General features: G+C 39.1%; 1 protein-coding gene across 3 annotated transcripts in view; it reads right to left on the reverse strand.

The window, feature by feature from the left end:
• The window catches only part of DHX57 (DExH-box helicase 57), a 112,425-nt gene that overhangs the window by 35,341 nt on the left and 55,967 nt on the right, over positions 1 to 21,117 (reverse strand). For all 3 annotated transcript variants that reach the window (XM_072409133.1, XM_072409132.1, XM_072409134.1), the window contains exons 9-11: positions 773 to 897; positions 534 to 667; positions 48 to 102 (exon numbers count right to left, since the gene is read on the reverse strand). In XM_072409133.1, coding sequence (XP_072265234.1) covers positions 48 to 102; positions 534 to 667; positions 773 to 897 — 314 coding nt within the window. The remainder of the gene's footprint in view (positions 1 to 47; positions 103 to 533; positions 668 to 772; positions 898 to 21,117) is intronic.

A 21,117-nucleotide genomic window follows, 5' to 3' on the forward strand; every position in this document is an offset into this window, starting at 1 on the left:
GGTAATGACAAATTAGAATGTAATTCAAAACACTTTTTGAATTTTACCTTGTTTTAGCTATTGCATCTTCCAGAAAAAACTGCTCAACAGCAAAAGTATGACCTGCAATATAGATTTAATTTAGGACAAAACCAAAAGATATTTTTTAAAGCTATTTGATAACATTATTTATTTTACTTTAGAGCATTAGTTTGCAATACAAACTGGGAGAGAAATCTAGCATGCCTCATAAATAAAGTGAACAGAGTTTGCATTGTCCGCCAGGAGCACTACAAAGCAAACAAGGATAGGAATATATCTACACATCAATGTCCAACATTTGATTTTAAGTATAGCTGGACTGCTTTTTTTTTTTTTTTTTTTGTATCAGCACAAGTGTATATCTGGACAAAAAACCCCACGTATTTAGTGTATCCCTCCAATACAGCAGTGCTTGAACATATATTGCTTGCCAAGGGACACAACGCCTAACATAATTGTGGAGGAGGGGCATGAGAATAACCAATTGCTATAGTTAATGTGCAATCTCTTACCTGGTATATGAACAACAGGGCACCCACCGAAGTACTGTGAAAACAGTTCAGCATTCAAAGTGGCACTCATAAGCAAGATCTTCAGGTCTGGCCTCTTGTTCATAACATTTTTCAACACCAACAACAAGAAGTCACTGATTTAAAGAAAAGAAGAAATATGAAAAAATGGATTATATGAATGTAAGCAAAAAACAAGAAATACTAGTTGTAAACAATTTCTAGTAAATACATGAAGTTACCTTTCCTCAGTTCTTTCATGAACTTCATCCACAATCACATGAGTGACACCCTGCAAAGTACTGTCCCCTTCCAGATGCCTCAGAAGAACACCCGTAGTGCAGTATAGAAGTCTGGTGGCTGAAGACTTAAACAGAAATAAAGTAGTTTTGGTACAATCTTTATCATGCATTTTGGAGCTTTTTTTTACCAAAACATCTGATTTATCTATGCTTGTGAAAGGTCAAAGGACACCAAATAGTGAAGCCAGACTATGGATGACAGCTGACTAGGTAGTTGGTAGGCTTAGGATTTAAAAAAAATGTATTGTTATTTGAACCAGACCAGAAGCAAATAATTTTGCTGTAGCACTTCACATGTTCCCACCTTTGATTCTCCTGTGGCCTACTGCATATACGCAGTGAAAATATATACGAAGCATGAACACAATACCAAGAGGATGACGATTTTGACACAAATTAGGATTTAGACACAGAAAATATGAGGCCTGAAAAAACGTCAAAAGACTGCAATATATCAATAACTGCATAGAAACATTAGTACAGGTAGTCCCTGGGTTACATACAAGATATAATTGTAGGTTTGTTCTTAAGTTAAATTTGTATGTAATTGGAACAGGTACATTATTTTAATAAATGCAATTAGAACAGAAGTTTGTCTCAACATATTTATTTTTACCTTTCTGTGCGTGCACAGTAAATGCTTAAACATTTTCAAATACAATACAGCCCTAAATAATGTTGGTAGAACTTGATGGAGTTGATAAACAGGATGAAGAGGGTGAAGAAGAGCTCCTCTGCACACCACTGTACAGTACACACTATCACAGCAGGAAGGCACCACTCGTCAGAATGTCTGGTGTACTGTACTGATGAGAGACTTCCTACTATGTACGTACAAGCTGGCTTCCTATTGAGAATAAATGGGTGCGGAGAGGGGCGGTTCACCACCTGCTCACCACACAGTAACCCCCACTGCAAGTCTGTGTGGTGGGCGGGCAGTAAACTCCCCCCCCCCTCTGCCCCATCCAGCCTCCATCCAGTCAGAAGCAGTAGCTGTAGGGCGGGGGCGTGGTGGGCAGGCAGCAAACCGCCTCCTCTGCCCCATCAAGCCTCCGTCTTACACATGAGCGAGCAGGAAAGCCCCTTTAGTATCTAAGAGTCATCCATATGTCAGATGTCCGACACTACCTGTATTCCTTTTATGTATGCCATATAAAAACATTAGTCGTGTCCTCTTTTAAAACTTCATTTTTAGTTCTGACTAAAACCTTTTACATTTATCATTTACATTTCATTTTAGCCAATTTACATTTCGTTATAAAATTCTCAGTTCCAATGTTTTATTGTAATCGCATAAAAGCTTTTGTGCTAAACTTTGACAATATAGCTTTCATAATTCATATAAAAGTTTTTTTTATTATAATGATCATTTTATATTAGAGAAAAAAAAATACAAAAATTAACAAGGAAAAAGGAAAACAAAGAAAAAATGAACAAAAATGCCACAAAAGTAAAAAAGTAAAAAAACAGACAACAAAATCTTTCCTTACTTTAACTTGGTGTACACAGTATTTAAATTATGCTTTAAAAAAATAAAAAGAAGAACCAAATAATATCAAAAACCCATTCATATATAGTGCTTTAAAATAAGGATCAAATTGATCATAAACAAGTTGTGTTAGGAGATGCTCATTTGGACGACGCCGTGCTGTGTTCCATCGCAATATAAAACACTGTTCTTGTTCTGTCCGGAGAGGTCATTTGCAGCAGCCAGGAGAACTAAGATAGCAGCAGCCCCTGCTTCCCTTTAGCTGTGCAGCCTGATGGATTTATGGCATCCTGAGCATCCCTTGTTAGGCTGAGCACAGTTGAAGTAGATTCTAGAGGCCGATCGGCTCCTGCACTGCTATTGGTTGCTGGGACTTTAAAGCCTCTCTGCTACCAGTCACCAGTGCCTGTTATAGCGTTAGCCAAGCTTATCTGTGCTGAAGAGATTCTGAGTATTTTTCTGTTGCTGAACTCAAGATTCCTCTGCCAGAAAAATTTTCAGGTGAACGCCAAAAGTTTGCAAATTTCATGAATGCTTGCAAGTTATGTTTTTAGCTGCGGCCACTCTCATCTGGCACAGAATCTCAGGGAGTGGGCCTAGTCATTTCCCTACTCCAGGGTGATTCCCAGACATGGGCCTTCAATCTGCCTCAGGGGACCCAGCCCTCTCTTCAGTGGAGGCATTTTTCAAGGCCATGATGATTCTGTATGCTGACCCTGACCTGGCTTCAACTGCAGAGGCAAAATATTGTGGTCTTCAGCAGGGTCACAGGCCAGTGGAGGAATATGCTTCAGAGTTCTGCTGCTGGGCTGTACATTCACAGTGTAATGAGCCAGTGCTTAGAAGCCAATTTCGCCTGGGTCTATCTAATACCATACCGATAATTTTGTCAACCACCCTTTACCAGACTCCTTGGATGAGATTATCCAATTGGCCATTAGGACTGATCGCAGACTTCATTAGCGCTGCATAGAAAAAAATTCTGCACCTACTGCACTTTCCAGACCACTCACTACCTCTGAGTCAAGCCCACCTCCCTCTATTGCCAAGGAGCCAAGGCAGTTGGGCTCTTGCAGGCTGTCAACCACAGAGAGGTTGAGGAGAAGGTCTGAAGGGCTCTGTTTGTATTGCGGAGAACCTGCCTGCCATACCCCCCTGAAGTTAGACCTTGTTCTGATTCTTTCCACTCTAGAAGTAAATCTCCTTGCATAGCTCCAGCTAAAACCCAGCAGCCACTGCCCACTCCTAACAAACCCCGGTCTCGAGTTCTGCAAAAATTAAAGCAGGCTTTTTGGCGTCAGACTAGGATGAAAAGTGTTAATACTGAAAAACTGCGGGTGGAGGGGGGTAATGTTAGGAGATGCTCATCTGGCCGACGACTTTGTGCTGTGTGCCTTTTCAATATAAAACATGGTTTGTTCTGTCCGGAGATGTAATTTGCAGAAGCCAGGGGGAACTAAGATAGCAGCAGCCCCTGCTTCCCTTTAGCCATGCAGCCTGATAGATTTATGTCATCCCCAGCATCCCTTAGTTAGGCTAAGCACAGCTGAGATGGATTCTAGAGGCTAATCAGCTCCCGACTCAGCCCTGCACTGCTATTGGCTGCTGGGACTTTAAAGCCTCTCTGCTACCAGTTACCAGTGCCTGGTATAGAGTTAGCTGGGCTTATCTGTGCTGGAGAGATTCTTAGTATTTTTCTGTTGCTTACCTTTGCCTGTTCCTGACAATCTGCTTGCCTCGACCAATCTTTGCTTGTGACCCCGACTCTGCTTGTGCCTCTTTCTTTGTACCTCGTTTGGTGGACTGATCTCCTGTGTTTGAGTTCGGCTTGTTTCTGGATTTCCTGGTAATTTTTGTACTGTGCATCTGTGGGCTTCTGGTCAGCTGCCAGCCTATCGCCAGACACTGTCCCTTGCGCACTATGTCCTGGGGGCAACTGAGTGCTGGGAGACGCAACCAGTCTCCCGGGCTCCTATAGGTGAAGACTGCGGCATTGAACTGGGGGACTGGTGACTGGAGAATACCGGTACTGACCAGGGCCTTACAAGTTGATCAAAAATGTTAGATTATTGAAACTAAAGCTAATATAACATCCCTAGTAGTGTTTCACACATGAAGAATAAGAAAAAGATACTAAACATTTCAAGAAACCCCATTTGTATATAATGCTTCAAAATATGGATCCAGTTTGTGATCAAATTGACCATAAGCAAAAAACTGAAAAAGAAACAAGCTTGATTATTAACCTTCCTAGCGGTAACCCCGAGTGTGACTCGGGGTAGAAAAAAGTTGCTAAAAGTGGTAACCCCGAATCACACTCGGGGTTGTTAAACCTATGGAAGGTTAGTAAAAAGAGCGCTTACCTGATCCACCGGGGTCCCGCGCCATCCAGCGCCGCGATCTCCGTCAGCTTTCTTCTTTCTTCTTCCTGGTTCTGCATCCAATGTGTCACTGGGGGAGTTCCCAGTGACGTCGGTGCATGAGTACGTCCTGGCCGGGCGGGGCGGGAAATTCAAAATCCATTTGTATTGCATTCAATACAAAATAACTGTACTGAATGCAATACATTGAATTTTTATGTGTAAAAGCAGTACATTGTTTTGATGAACAATTATTTTACAGTATATATATTAGTATGAGTATAATGTGTATTTTTTTTTTAATATATAGATTTTTTAATTTATTGTTTTTAAATGATTTTGTGTTTCAAACTTTATTATCCTCATACTATTATATTATACTGTAAAATACATTTTCATGAAAAACAATGTACCACTTTTAGACATATAAAATCAGAAAGAAATGAACCGCTAGGGAGGTTAAAACCAAAGTACCTAAATGGAAGGGGGTCTGCTGTGCAAGGGGAAAGATGGGAATGGTGGAGGAATATTTAAACTAGGGCAGATGCAACAATGGTCTAAAGAGTCTGTTCACCAATGTTAGAAGTCTGGCAAACAGAAAATAGAGGAGTTGGAAGCCTTAATGAATGAAGAGCATTATGACTTAGTTGGTATTGCTGAATCCTGTCATTGTTCTTCACATGACTGGGCTGTTAACATTCCTGGCTATACTCTCTTTTGGAAAGACAGAGTAAAACAAAAAGGTGGTGGTGTCTGTATGTGAGAGGTGATCTGAAAGCGTAAGTAAGAGTAAGTGAAAGAGTAATGTGTTGATGGAGCATGTGATGAGGTTCAGACATTATGGGAGGAGCTGCATATGGGGATGCATAAAACACTGTTAATTATTGGAGTACGCTATAGACCCCCTAAAGACGAAATAGAGAATGAACTACAGATAGAAAGGGCAGGCGGACAGAGGTAGTGATGGGTGATTTTAACTACCCTAACATTGACTGGGGAAATGGCATACAGGTAGAGCAAAAGAGCAGAAATTTATGAATTTAATAAAAGAAAATTTATTGGTACAGTTTATAGAAGCCCCAGCTAGAAATTATACTCCGCTGAACCTAGTTTTTTCTAACAATGCAGAGCTTATAACATATGTACATATGAAAATAATATCATAGCTGTGACCATAAAATAATGTACGTTGTAAACCGGAAGCAAAAACAGGAAAAATAAAAACAAAAATTAAGAGAGCAAATTTTACATTTTAAGGGCGGCTCTCCATGACTTGGACTGGGAGGGAATATTATCTTCAATGATCACAGAACAGAAATGGGAATTTTTCTTTTTTGTTTTATTAATAAAAGTTTTTTTATCTTTTGGAAAAATAAACATAACCAATCAATATACAAAATGGAAAAACACACATACAATAATTTTCATACCCTTGCAAAACACTCTTCCCACACAATTTCCAATGCTTTCGTCCCTTTCCCCTCCTCCTTCCCTAAAATACGTACATAGTGCAAATATAAGTAATAAAAAAATTTAACATTTAGGAGAAGAACATTAAATCATTAAATAAAAAAAAAAAAGGAATGGGGGGATGGGAGGATGGGAAGGGAGGGAAGACGGGAAATATAGACAACACTGATACACAAAGCAATCAAATATATCACTTTCACTTAACAACTAAATAACACAATAATAATATTTCATAATATAATTTCCCAAATTTAATATAACATAGTTTCCTTTCTACTTAAATTATCCTAATCTTAATCAAAAATTTGGAGGACAAATCTCAAAAATCATAATAACTTTCCTCCAATTTGCAAATATTATCCACAGTTTGCAACCAATCCTTCAAGGATGGATCCCTTGGATCCTTCCAAAAACGTGATATCTGTATTTTGGCTGCATTAAGAAGAAAGGGGAACATCTATATTTACCCCTAGGCAATTCAGTACAGTGCAAAAGGTCCGTTCCAAGGGTTAAACTCTACTGAAAACCCATTTAATAATTCAATCATTTGAAGCACCTTTTTTCAATATCCTTCAATCACTGGACATTGCCGTCATACATGTAACATCATACTCAGCATACCACACCCTCTCCAACATAGGGGAGGATCCTGAGGAGACACACAATGTATGTGCTGGGGCAAAATACCATCTAGAAAGAATTTTAAAGTTACTCTCCTGACTCTTGGCACTAATTGAAGTCCTATGAACTAAGTCCAAAGTAATCCTTTTCTGGGACTCTGACAATGTATGATCTAATTCAGATTCCCCTTTCTTCAAGTAAACTAGACACCCTGGGTTTTTAAGCTATTTTAGTTTCCTATCAAGTACCAAAACCGAATGGGGAGGTTTATTAGCTCCAACAAATATTTTCTCCAAAGAATTTAAGTCTTACATAGAATGTAAGGGATGAGGAATGAAGAAGAACTCACAAAATGGCACAGTTGTAAATATTGTTATTGGTAAATTGACCTATTTATTTCCATTGGTACCAGTTGTGCCAGTGGGGGAACCAAATCCCCTAACGTTTGTTGATGCAATAACAGAATCAGAAAAGAGTTTGTTTGTAAACCAGGAAAAAAATATGATCGCCCTGTTATTGGAATCAAGGGAGAATTTTACAGCCACCCTTGTTTCCTAAGTATCAAATCCCATCCCTTTATTATACTAGGGGTAAGGGGAGAAGTGTCTGGGCCTAGGGCTCTATGTTGTTTGGAAAGCCAAATACCTGTATTCAAATTAGCCAAACACAAATCTGCCTCTAATTTGACCCAACCTTTAGAGATACTGGCCCTGATTTATTAAAGCTCTCCAAGGCTGGGGAAGATACACTTTGGAATGGAACTGGTCCAGGATTCAAAGCATTTGCTAGCAAATAGCAAATGACATTGAAGAAATCCATTCCAGGTTTGCTTGATCACCCAGCTTCACTGGTGAAAGTGTATTCTCTCCAGCCTTGGAGAGCTTTAATAAATCAGGCCCACTGTCATACTTCCAATTAACAATCCTGTTTAATAATTCTGCCCTATTGTACTGAATACCGAAAATCTGGCAATCCCAAACCTCCATCAACCTTAAGCCGGCAAAGTGTTCTCAAAGAGATCCTAGCCTTTGCCAGGTACCAGATAAATGAGGCAGCCAAGCTAATAAGACATTAGCAAAATGACGGAGGAATCTGTATGGGGAGTATCTGAATAATAAAAGATACCCTGGGAAGAACATTCATTTTCATTGCAATAATTTTTCCTGTTATGGAGAGTCTCCATTGTTTCCAACGCTGTATATCCCTTCTAATTGCATTCAACAGGGGCACATAGTTTGCCACATATAAGTCTGACAGTGAGGCTGGTAACTCCATACCCAAATATGTCAGAGATTTATGACGCCAAGTAAACAGAAAATTTTTCTTCGCTCTGTGCTCCCACCGCTTTGAGATATTCACATTTAAGATTTCAGATTTGGCTAAATTAATCTTAAAATTAGACAAATATCCAAATTCCGAAAACTCTGCAAATAAATTTGGAAGAGAAGTCTCTGACTGTTGAACCATAAATAAAATATCATCGCATATGCGGCCAATTTATGCTCGATCTGTCCAATTTTTACTCCCTGTATATTAGAATTTAAACGCACTATGTTTAAAAAAGGTTCTAATGATATAGCAAAGAGCAAGGGTGAAAGTGGGCAACCTTGTCTAGTTCTGTTGTAAAGTGAAAAAGGAGCTGACAGTGTACCATTCACACATACTCTCGCAGAAGGGCAGGAGTATAGAGCAATAATCCATTTAAGCATCCTAGGACTCAAACCCATATGGCTTAAAGTCATAGATAAATACAGCCATTCCACCCGATCAAATGCCTTCTCAGCATCCGTAGATAGAAGAAGGGTGGGCTGGCTGTACCTACAGACATAATGAACCAGGGAAAGAATTCAAGTAGAATTCTCTACCCGGATAAACTTCGCCTGATCTGGATGGATCCACTGAGATATTATATTTTGCAACCTTTTAGATAGAGCCTTGGCATATAACTTTATATCAACATTAGGTAAAGAAATAGGTCTATAACTTGAACAAACAGTAGGATCTTTACCCAGTTTAGGCAATATTGAAATATGGGCCCTTATCCTCACATATAACGCCTCCTATCACTAGCTCGTTAACATATTTGCAAAGGTGAGGTAGGAAAATCTCCTGATATTGCTTATAATATTTCAAGTAGAAACCATCTGGTCCCAGAGTCTTTCCAGTTGGAGTAGATTTAATAGCCATTTTTAATTCATTCTCTGTAATATCTTCCATTTCCAGGAGTTTTTCTAAAGGCAAACACGGTAAATTTGCTCATTTTGAATACAATTTTATCTTTTCCATACTATTAGCCAATGATTCCAATGACTCTCCCGCCCGTACTTGGTACAACTCCTTATAGAATTTTTTAAAAACAGCAGCCGTCTCCTGCGTGTGGTAAACCAGTGTACCAGAATTATTTTAAATTTTAGATATATATGAGGCTGCCTTCTTCTTCAGTGCGTTCGCTAAATATTTACCCGGCTTGTTCCCCTATTCATAAAATCTCTTGGCAACCCCAGAAATGGCATATTTAGATTTTATACAAATAAAAATGATCAACTAGGATCATATCAGTACGAGAGTAGGAATTATGTACTGACGAATAGAAAGTATAATCCTTTTTATTCGGATGCAATACCCTCCGTACATCCTTTAATTGCATTTCAAAAAACAATTTCTTAAGTCTACGTACTTGTTTAAATAGAAGCCCAGTTTTACCCGAGGAAGTATCCTCGGGTTAGGGGTTCTAACACACTATTAAAATCTCCTGGTACAACTTATAACCCCTCCTGGAACTCCCTCAGTTTGCACAAAGTATCCAGAAGAAATTGTTGTTGTTGTTTTTGTTTTATGAGCAATAGATATTTGCTAATGTACATGTTTGTTCACTTAACTTAAACTAAACCTTCCATTCGGATTTGAGACTTAATCAAATATTTCAAATTGCATACCCCTGTGAAATCCTATAGCCACACCTCTTGATCTCCCGAAGTGAGAAAACCCATAGAACCACTGTGGGAATTGTCTGGAGAACAGTCTCACATTTAAATGAAATGGAAGATGTGTCTCAGAAAACTAATATCCCCCTTAAGTGAATGCAATTCTCTTAACACCTGGTGTCTTGAATGCAGAGGGAAGTCCCTTTACATTATAAGAAATCAAGGTTGCATGATCGACAGACATGTGCTTGATCTTAAATATAAACCGTACAGGCCTCTCTGAATTTCCATAAATAACATTGCGGCATTTTTCTTAACATGCAGACACAAACATTGACTACACTTTTTACAACACAAGCTCCCAACTACACAAAGAACACATACATCCTTACAATATACACAGTACTCCAAAAACTGGAAATCCTGCTGTGCTGAGTAAAGACCGTTATAGGCCCTCAACATTGGAGCTGGGAGAATCATGGATGAGTATATTGCCCAAAATAACAGCACCAAATTTCAATTAAGAACAATACAATACAACAGGGGTCTGCAACCAGCGGCTCCGGAGCCGCATGCGGCTCTTCAGCCTCCTTGTTGTGGCTCCCTTCGGCTGCCGCGGGGAGATCTCTGTTTGGGGATCCCCTTCCTCCCAAGACACTGCGGAGGAGGGGGATTCCCTATCCGGTGTTCTAATGAAAAAAATCTACCAGTGAAATAAATCTACCACGGGGCGTGTACAAATGGGTGTGTACAATGACATCCCCCTCCTGTGAACCCCAATTCCTCTGGAATGGGGAGATGTACAAAACCAAAAATGTAGGTGCAAGTGGGGGACACCTGTGCCTAACACCCCCTAAAATTTAATGGTTAGGCTATCATCAGAACATAAAGAACTCTGCCCATCAAAAAAATCTACCGTTACACATTGCTGGAGGCACCTGAACCCCAATTTCTCTGGAACAGGAAGGGGGTACAGGTGAACAAAATTAAAGTGGGGGACACCTGTGGCTAACACCTCCTAAAAGCTCCACCCATCAAAAAACCCCTACCCTGTTACACATTGTTGGAGGCTTCTAGCACCTAAACCCCAATTTATCTGGAAATGGGGGTACAGGTGAAAAAAAGTTGAGGTGCAAGTACGGGACACCTGTGGCTAACACCTCCTAAAAATTCTGCCTATCAAAAAAATCTACCCTGTTACACATTGCTGGAAGCATCTAGCATCTGAACCCCAATTTCTCTGCAACGGGGGGGAGGCGGTACAGGTGACCAAAATAGAGGTGCAAGTGGGGGACACTTATGGCTACCACCACCTACAATTGAATCGCTAAGGCATCGTCAGAAAATAAAGAACTCTGCCCATCAAAATAATCTACCGTTACACATTGCTGGAGGCTTCTAGCACCTAAACCCCAATTACTCAAGATTGGGGGGTACAGGTGAACAAAATGAAAGCTGCAAATGAGGGACACCTATGGCTAACACCCCTTAAAATTTCATCGCTAAGGCATCGTCAGAACATAAAGAACTCTGCCCATCAAAAAAATCTACCCTGTTACGTTAGAAGCCTCCAGCTTCTAATGTAACAGGATGATACGTAAGAAGCTGAAGGCTTCTAGGGGCATAGTTCAGTGTTTAATTTAGTTCAAAGTAGGCCTACACATGCACACTTGTTGTAACAGGTAAAATTAAAAAAATATTAAAACTTTTAAAAGTTTATAAACTGTGTTATGTTTTGCGGCTCCAGACTATTTTTCTTTAGTGGAAGAGGAGGCAAAATGGCTCTTTTGATAGTAAAGGTTGCTGACACCTGCAATACAAAATTAGTGACACAACCACATGCCACTCTCTCCAATGTATTAAGTTTAAACGTGATGCATCATAATTTTCATCAAACCTATCAGTCAATAAAATGCATAAAAATAAGAGAATTCCTGGGTATTATAAGTACTCCCCATTTGAATGTACCGCTATTCCCCCTGTCAGTTGCTGAGGCCTTCTCCTATCTTCTGCCAAGATGTTTGGTATGAAACTGGCATTCCTATTTCTTCCTCTTCCCTCCATCCAAAAAGTGAGGGTTTAGGGATGTTTAGACTCTAATTCTTCTGGAAAAAGCAATATATCAACCATCTTTTCTCACAATTAAACATGCAGGGAAACTCCATGGATACTGTATACCAGCCTCTCTCAAAACTGCCAGTAAAGGACGCAGTATCTGCGTCTATCTGGGGTAGCTTTAGCCAAATCAGAACAAATAGAGATAGCTGTTCCTTTGAAATATAGTGTAGATGAAACCTTGAGCTTTTCTTGAATAATTTCCTTATCAGAGAAGTAATGCAGGTGGCAAATAACATCTCAATGTGAATTAAGTGGAGCAGCCTTTGCTTTGGGAACTCTATACACTGTATCAAACCGAAGAGGTGTAGTAGGAGGATAACCCAAAATCGGATTAAAAATAATTCTTATTGTGGATTCCAATTGCTCAGACTCTGGAATCAGGAAGACCCCTGACTCTAAGGCTACATACACACTTGCAATGCTTCTCGTCCGATAAACTTCTCAGGGCCGATTTTGTCCGAGAATCTGGCGCCTGTCGTCCATCGTCCGAACAACCGTCCTGGCAGCTCCACAGAAGATGGACGACGAACGATCGTAATAGAAGCGAAGAAGAAGAGTGCGCAGCAGGGTGCCGCTCCGTCGTTTTTCCCCTCCCCTCTCTATAAAGCAGAACTTTGCTGTGTGTACAGCACTCTTTCATGCATCGTGCAGTCTTTAGTTGTTGGAAAGGATTGTGAAAGATCCTTTCCAACGACAATTATTGCAGGTGTGTACCCAGCTTAAGGTTGTTCCTTCTGTTTATATTTTCTATGTCCTCCATTTGATAAAATAACCTATGATGGATTTTTGAATATTTTTGATTCACATCCTGCAAAGCTTTTATGGCTTTCTCATGCATTTCAACCCTATTCGCAACTTCCTCCACTCTGTTTAGGGTATGTAAAAAGATCTGTACGCAGTGAGGTAACCTCCATTTTGAAGTACTCTTTCATGTCTTCAAACATTGTAGATATATCATTTTTAGTAGGAAGGGCCCGTACATAATCAGCCAGAGAATCCTAAGACTCCAGTGTCATCTCTATAGGGCTCTGTAAAAGCAACATATCTAGCTGCATCTCCCCGCTGCTCTGTATTGCTTCTCTCTGTGGGCTCTGTAATAACCCAGGAGATATGCTCATTGCATTACCCCCACCGGCGTTTCTCCTTCAACTGCCATGAAGGACCTAACAGACCTCACCGCAGATGTCTTCACCTGCATTTTAGCAGAACCGGTTTTTACCTGCCTACGGACCATCGCTCGTTAGTCTCTGGGGTGGGTATTTCACAGGCTGCAGTGTTAGTGGAGAGGGTGCATGGAGCCAACACTACACACGGCCGTCTGGCACCATCATCAAAACACATACCCAGAAATGGGAATGATTCAAATCTGTTCTACACAAACACATTGCAAAATATATTCCAATGGGTAATAAGTTTAGAAAGGCTAAACTTAAAACCTATGGGGCTCACAGCTAATGTTAAAACGACATAAGGAATAAGAAAGAGGAATTAAAAAAAAAAAAATGAAGGGTCACATACATCATTTGAAAATTATAAAGAATATAACAAAAGATGTAAAAAGGAAATATGTGCAAAAACTTCAACAGACAGACAGATTGCAAAGAAAAGGCAAGCCCCCCCCCCAAATTTTTTATAATATTAGCAAAACGATCAGATCTGAGCAGGTATGCCCCTTAAAGTAGGTCTTGGGGGAAAAAAGGAAAGGCGGATTTACTAAACACTTTTTTTGTACCTGTGTGTATACAGAGCTCAAATCCAATCAAGGCACAATTGCTCAAAATGGATATGACCGAGGAACAAATGGATAAAATTAAGGTTGATAAATCACCAGGACCTGATGGATTGCATCCATGTGTGCTGAGCTCTTATTTCAAAGCTATTGTTTCTAATTTTTAGAGACTCTTTATTGCTTGCATGGTAGCAAAGGATTGTCATAAGGCCAATGTTATTCCTATTTTCAAAAAGGTAGCAAATTCAGTACCAAGTAACTACAGACCGGTAAGTTTAACCTCTATGGTTGGAAAAATCCTAGTTTAATAAAGAACCACATAGGGGAGTTTCTGCAAGAAAATAATATTATAAGTGATAGTCAGCATGGATTCAAGAAAGACCAAAGTTGTCAAACAAATTTACTCTCTTTTTACTCTCTTTTTAGGAAGTAATCAAACAGGTAGACAGTGAAGTAGCAGTAGATATATTGTACTTAGATTTTGCTAAATCATTTGACCCAGTACCCCACTGATGATTAATATGCAAGTTAGGGTCTATAAATTTAGAAATTTCAATTTGTAAATGGATAGAGAACTGGCTAAAAGACCGCATCCAGAGAGTAGTGATTCATGACTGATACTCTGAATGGTCTAAGGTTATTAGTGGTGTATTGCAGGTTTCAGTGTTGGGACCATTACTGTTTAACATCTTTATAAACGATATAGAGTTTGGGATTAAAATTATTGTTTCTGTGTTTACAGATAACACCAAACAATGTTATAGAATTAAGTACATACAGGGTGCCTATAAGCTACAAGCAGACCTGGATGTACTGTTTGTTTGGGCAGCTAGGTGGCAAATGACATTTAAAATTGATAAATGTAAAGTTATGCACTTGGGGCTAAAAACATGCATGCTTCATACAGTCAAAGGGGAATAATTTTGTATTAAAAGAGGAATAGGCCGTAGAGATCAACATAATTCTGCCCCTGTACAAAGCATTGGTCAGATCACATCTGGAATATTCAGTCTAGTTTTGGGCACCTGTTCGCCAAAACGATGCAGAGTGTGCAGAAGGTAGCTAAACTAATAAAAGTAATGGAGGAATGTCCTAGGAATATAAAAAAAAAAAAAAAAAAAAAAAAAAAAAAAAAAGGGGGGGGGGGGGGTGAAAGGGTTGGAGAAAAAAAGTCCCTCGCTCACCTTACTTTTTTCTCAAAAATATAGGTTTCAAATAAAAAGCCTTCACACAAGAACATTCTTTAAACTCCTTGGCGATGTCAGTATTTTTATGTCAAAAGCAGTACATTGTTTTGTGTGGAAACTTGTTAAATTTTTTAGGCCTGTATTTCTTAGGCGTAACTCCCGGGTATATAAAATTTGGAACACAAATCATAAATTAAAATGCAATAAATAATTTTAAAAATTAATGAAATATAATACCAATAAATTTATTGTAATAATTTTAATAAAAATTAACTTTTTTTAAATTTGTCCAAATAAGGGTACAATAATAGATAAAACTTTGGATTATAAATATTTGGATTATTATTTGGATTTTGTTTTCATAACTTTATTACTGTGATTAATATTTTAAAAGCAGATTACAATGTAATCTGCTTTCAAATTTTCCACCAGGCCATGCCTCCCCAGCATACCGATGCTTCACGCATTACATTAATCAAGCCAAGGATGCAATGCAAAAGCCCGCCGGGGATCACTGGAGGATGCAGCTAGATCATGGGGAGCAGGTAGAATTTTTTTATGCTACCCTAAACATGACTTGGGGTTACTGCTTTTGGTACAAAAAATTCCCCCCGACCCACACTCGGGAATACCACCAGGGGGTTAAAGATCGACCAGGCCCTCCATATAGATTAATATAGATCCATTAGATCGATCTCAATAAGCAACCAACTTCTCCATTTATTGGATCCGGTCCAATTGCATATAACATTCCCGCAGGGAAGGAAACATCTGAGATTGCCCGTATCTCAGTATCACTGCCCTAGCTGCAGTTAAAAATAAACTAATACCATCTTTTTTACCAGATTTAACCGATCCCAGAACCATAGAAAGAGCTTGTTAGATACAGAAATCTCTGCAAAAGTATTAAAAAAAACTCTCAGGGACGTAGCCCAAAAAGATTGAATAGAGAGAAATTCACACTAAATAAGTAGCATGGTGCCTCACTGGGATCGGAATTACCAACATATTTTAGGAGCTGTCTGGGAGAATTACCATACATCAGCAGGGCAACAACTCCATCGAGAAAGGATTTTTATAATTTCTCTCTTGCACCTTTCAACTTGAGGACATTTTATTTGTCATTGTAAAGGTCTTCTCCCATTCCTTAAAAGAGAATAAGTCATCTAATTCACCTATCTTCCTATAACTATTATGAAACCAATCATTAAGCCTGAAAAGTATAGATGCCTGGTTTATAAAATATTATTTAGGACTCCCACCACCCAATGCCTTGAGACCCTAATGTTTTATACAAAATCTGCTAATGTTGAGAACCCCAAATAAAAATAAAAAGCATTTGTTGAATTTAACAAAAAAATATAGAGAGATATTGGAATCGCCTGAAAAAGTGGAAGCATATTCTTGCATTTTTTTAGGCAAACCAAGATAGAGGCAGATGTGAGCATTTACAAAAATCATGTTGAATGGTCCGGAGTAATGGTGGGTGATTGAGATCAAAAAGTTTCACAAAGTCAGTTGGCATATGCACCCCAAGATAGGTACATTATCGCCAATTCTAGTTAACTGCAGCTCTGCTATTAAGACGTTTAATAGTTCACAACTATGAAGGTTAACCTTAAAACTACTAACTATACCTACCAAATACCTGGCAAGTTTGTAAAATAGAAGCAATAGAACTGTGAGCTAATATATAAAAAAGTAAATAGTCAACAAAAAATACTAGTTTATGATAGTGACCAGAGATATTAAGACCCTATATGTCTTGACATTTACATAAAGCAACTGTCAGATGTTTTATAACAATTATATACAAAAGTGGTGACAAAGGGCATCCCTGCCTGTTTCCATTACAGATCCTAATTGTTTTTGACAGGGCTTCATTGACCCTTACCCTAAGCTGTATGTAAAGAATACAAAGCAGCTATCCATGCAAGGACCCAAACCTATCTGTTCAAGTGCAGCATGAAGAAATGGCCAACTGACACAGTTGAAAGCCTTTTCTGCACTGACCAGCAGCAGGTACATAGGAGATCCAGTTATCTTCGTATAATGCATACAAAAGAAGAGTCATCAAAGTATTGTCCCTGGCCCTGAGAAAAAGCCCACCTGGTCCCCATGAGAAAGAGTTGGCATAAGTGGATTAAGACGATTCGCCAATTTAGAAAACACTTTAACATCTACCTTGATAAGTAAAATAGGTCTGACTAATGGCCTACTGCATTTATCACCATATTGATATAGGGAGCGGCGCATCTAATCTCTATACCACTGATGGGCATGATCAGATAATTACATAATTACATATTAGGTCAGGTTGAAAAAAGACACAAGTCCATCAAGTTCTACCACTAGGGAAGTAAACATATCCCAGATATAAAACTGTATGGACATAGTTGGTCCAGAGGAAGGCAAAAAACCCCTGGTACAATTTGCTTCAACAGGGGAAAAATTTTCCTTCCTGATACCATGAGGCTTTTATACCCATTTCTGTGCTTCTAGAAAAGCATCCAGCTTTTTCTTAAAGCAATCTATAGTAGTTGCTGAAACTACTTCCTGAAGGAACCTATTCCACATTTTCACAGACCTTACAGTGAAGAATACCTTCCTTATCCAGGGCTTAAACTTCTTTTCCTCCAGACGCAAAAACTGCCCTCTTGTTCTTTCTAATGATCTCAAAATGAATAATTGGGAAGAGAGTTCTCCATATATTTATATAGGGTGATCATATCCCCCTTAAACGGCTCTTCTCAAGGGAAAATAGATTCAGTTCAGTTAAACTCTCCTCATAGCCGAGTTCCTCCATTCCTTTTAATAGTTTAGTTGCCCTTTTCTGCACTCTCTCCAATTCTACAAAGTCCTTTTTGTGAACCAGTGGCCAAAACTGGACTGCATATTCCAGATGTAGTCTGACCAATGCTTTGTATAGGGGCTGTCTCCATCTCTGTAGTCTATTCCTCTGTTAATACATACTGCAGCTTGGCATTGCATGCTGTTTTTTTTTAACTTTTTTTTTATTAGCAAGGTAGTAAAGATACTAATAGCACAGACCAAAATACCACTGTATTTAATACTTGACAGATGGCATGACCTTACTCAATTGGTAATGAGCCCTTTCTGTATAATCACTGGTATGCTCCCCATTTGGATACACCCAGGGCCCTCATATCATACAGTATGACCAAAAAGCTCAATTATTGCATCAAAAATTTCCGAGGGGGTGTATAAAGGTGCTTTGTAGCCTCTGTCTTTTCTATCACCATTAGAGATTGGAAGTAATTCTAAAGCTGTGAAATATTTGGAGGATGCGGTTCTAGAGAATTTTTCAAGACACACTTCTTCGCAACCAAGAAACATAAATGCCTTGGACACTAAAACCGGAGTATGGGGATTGTGTGTTTGGGTGGAGGTTGGCAGCCTGTGAAAAAGAACCAGAAATCGAGTCATAGGATAAGTGTGGCCTGTCATATCTTCTATAAATGCAAAAACAGACCTCCAAAATGCAGAGATTTCTGGGCAGTCCCACAACACATGCTCAAATGGAGCCATGGGAAGGGCACATTTTTACAGGAGGTCAAACGACCTTGAACAGAGAGGTAAGACCTATGTATGATCTTGTACTGCTAATCTCTCCATATTTCACGGACTAGTTTTTCTAGATTTTTCTAGGTCTAACTAAATTCCAGTAAATCTAAAGTATCTGGGTACTTTACATTCAGAAATGTGGCCCAACAGTGTACAAACGATAACTGGGAACCCGAATCAGGAGTTTAATGCAGTAACAAGGGATATATGTAAGAAATGTGAGTGTTTGGAGAATGGAGTGATAATTGATAATGAGGACGGCAATGTTACATTAGGAGTGGCTTCGGATAGTCCGAATGTTTCATTTGTAGATAGTATAAAAAAATGAGAGAGAAGAGCATATTAGGCACTTAGAATGGCAAAGGACACCAGTTTGTTACGGTTATCTATTACGTGGGCTAAAGAGGTTATGCCATGCTTCTCCCAAAAAGAATATGCTTTATACTGAGACCCCTGGGGAAAACTTATAGTGGTACACAAAGGACTTGCTGTGGTGAAGTGAACCTGACATTTATGTAATTTTTTAATTTCATGCCACGCAATCAGCGTATCACACAAAAGTACATTTGAGCAGAGTTTATATAGGACTGCTGCATATGGAGTTTTAAGTAGGCCCGGTAAGGACCATGGTCTAACTAATAACGACTCCAGCTTAACCACAGTATAGTGGGACGTGCCATGCCACCAGTGTTTCACATGGCGCGTGCCAAATTGTACTTTCGTATGTAAATTTCAGGAAATTTCAGGCCCAGTTGCTGCTTTGGTTGTGACAATTTAGACCTGGCTATGAGTGGAGTTTTGCCTTGCCATAAATAAGAAACAAAAGCTGAGTGATGTCTCCTGATATCCAAATGACGGAAGAAAAAGGGCAAAGTTTGCAGCGGGTAAAGTAGTCTTGCAAAACAAATCATTTTAAGCAGATGGCAGCGACCCATTAAAGATAACAGCAGGCTTTTCCAGTTTGTTAGCTCGGATCGAATTTTAGCAAAGATTGGAACATAATTTACCTTGTACATATCAGGCACATGATGGGTGATTTGCACCCCTAAATAAATAATGTGATTTCAAGCCATTTTGAGACCCGCTTAAACTGTCATTGGAATTTCTGAGGGTAGGGAAGCCTGGAGAAAGAGCAATTCGCTTTTATTATAATTAATTCAAAATCCTGGGAATGTACCAAAACGCTGAATATGTCTAAATATAATTGGCAAGTCCCCCTTTAGATTATTTAGACACAACATATTATCATCAGCAAACATTGCAAACCTAATTTGCTTTCCATGCCCCCCGACCCCTTTAAATACTGCACAATTTTGGAAGGATCTAGCCAGGGGCTCTATAGCCAAATTAAAAAGAAGCAGGGATAGTGGACACCTGCCTGACAGACGAGCCTGTTCCAATACAAACAATACTTGACTAATATTTATATATAATGTAATAAGTTGTTGATTTTGCCAAAGACAAATCCAGCCTGAGCTGGACTGAGGAGCTGTGCCAGACGTCTGCCAAGGGTTTTGACATGATTTTAACACCCTGATTGAAAAGAGATATAGGTTGGTATGAGCCCGGGTCAAGGGGATCTTTCTGTTTTTTAGGCAATACCTTGATACAGGCCAAAAGACCAGATGGTAAATATGAAAATGTAGTAAACATACAGTTAGGTCCATAAATATTTGGACAGAGAGAACTTTTTTCTAATTTTGGTTCTGTACATTACCACAATTAATTTTAAATGAAACAACTCAGATGCAGTTGAACTGCAGACTTTCAGCTTTAATGCAGTGGGTTGAACAAAAAGATTCCATTAAAATGTGGGGAACTACAGCCTTTTTTAACACAATCACTTCACGCCCTTCCTCTCTCTCCCGCCTTACTACTTGGGGGGCTTATCATATCAGCCCAGCTTCCCGGTTGCGATGCGTGACACGGGAGTGGGCACCTCTTCCCCCGTTAACCCCTGGAGTACTTCAGATGTTGATGAGCCATCAGCACTTAAGCAGTAGATGGCTCGTTTAGCCGCGGGAGTAGGGAAACACGGGAAGGGCATTTTCAGCCCCGCAATGCAATCCACGCATATGCGAGTCCATACCCCCTTCATTTCCCGTTAGGAGTATGGGCTTCAATTTCTTTATAGCCCATGTGCAGGATCCTTGAAATCCCACACGATCCTAGTTAATACACGCCTATCTGCTAACAGTATCCTTTTTAGCCATTATACTTTATATGATACTTTATTACAAACTCTCTGGCTTTATAGACTTCCAGTCTTACTCCCATGAAATTAAGCTGTTACCACCATCCTAATATTGATTATAACGCTGCACAACTTAATCAGACTTAATAGACAACCATGTTAACCCCTTGTTATCCAAATAGACTTAGCATCATTTAGGGATGCAATATACTAACAAACTGATAACATTAAAATTCTAGAAAGCCAAGTCCTGGAACTCTTTTTCTACGTTATTGAATAACCTACTTCCTACCTACATCCTATAATCTTGATGGCAACAACTGTAAGTTTGATCCTAATATATATTTATCTCCTTTGTACTCACCGATTTCCTTCTAAACCCAACACAGTTTGTTATACCTGCCTAAATTCTATATATAACATATACATGTATCAGTAACACCATCTTATAGCTTGTATATTCACATTACTATGACCTACTATTAAACACTGTGGAACTGGAACATTTAGATTTTACATATATTAATATTGAGACACTATGGTACTATTATGTGATTGCAATTTAATATATTTTGAATAAAATGTATCTTCTGTATCTGTTTGCGCTT

The sequence above is a fragment of the Pyxicephalus adspersus genome, chromosome 4, assembly GCF_032062135.1.
Source record: "Pyxicephalus adspersus chromosome 4, UCB_Pads_2.0, whole genome shotgun sequence".
Classification (NCBI taxonomy): domain Eukaryota; kingdom Metazoa; phylum Chordata; class Amphibia; order Anura; family Pyxicephalidae; genus Pyxicephalus; species Pyxicephalus adspersus.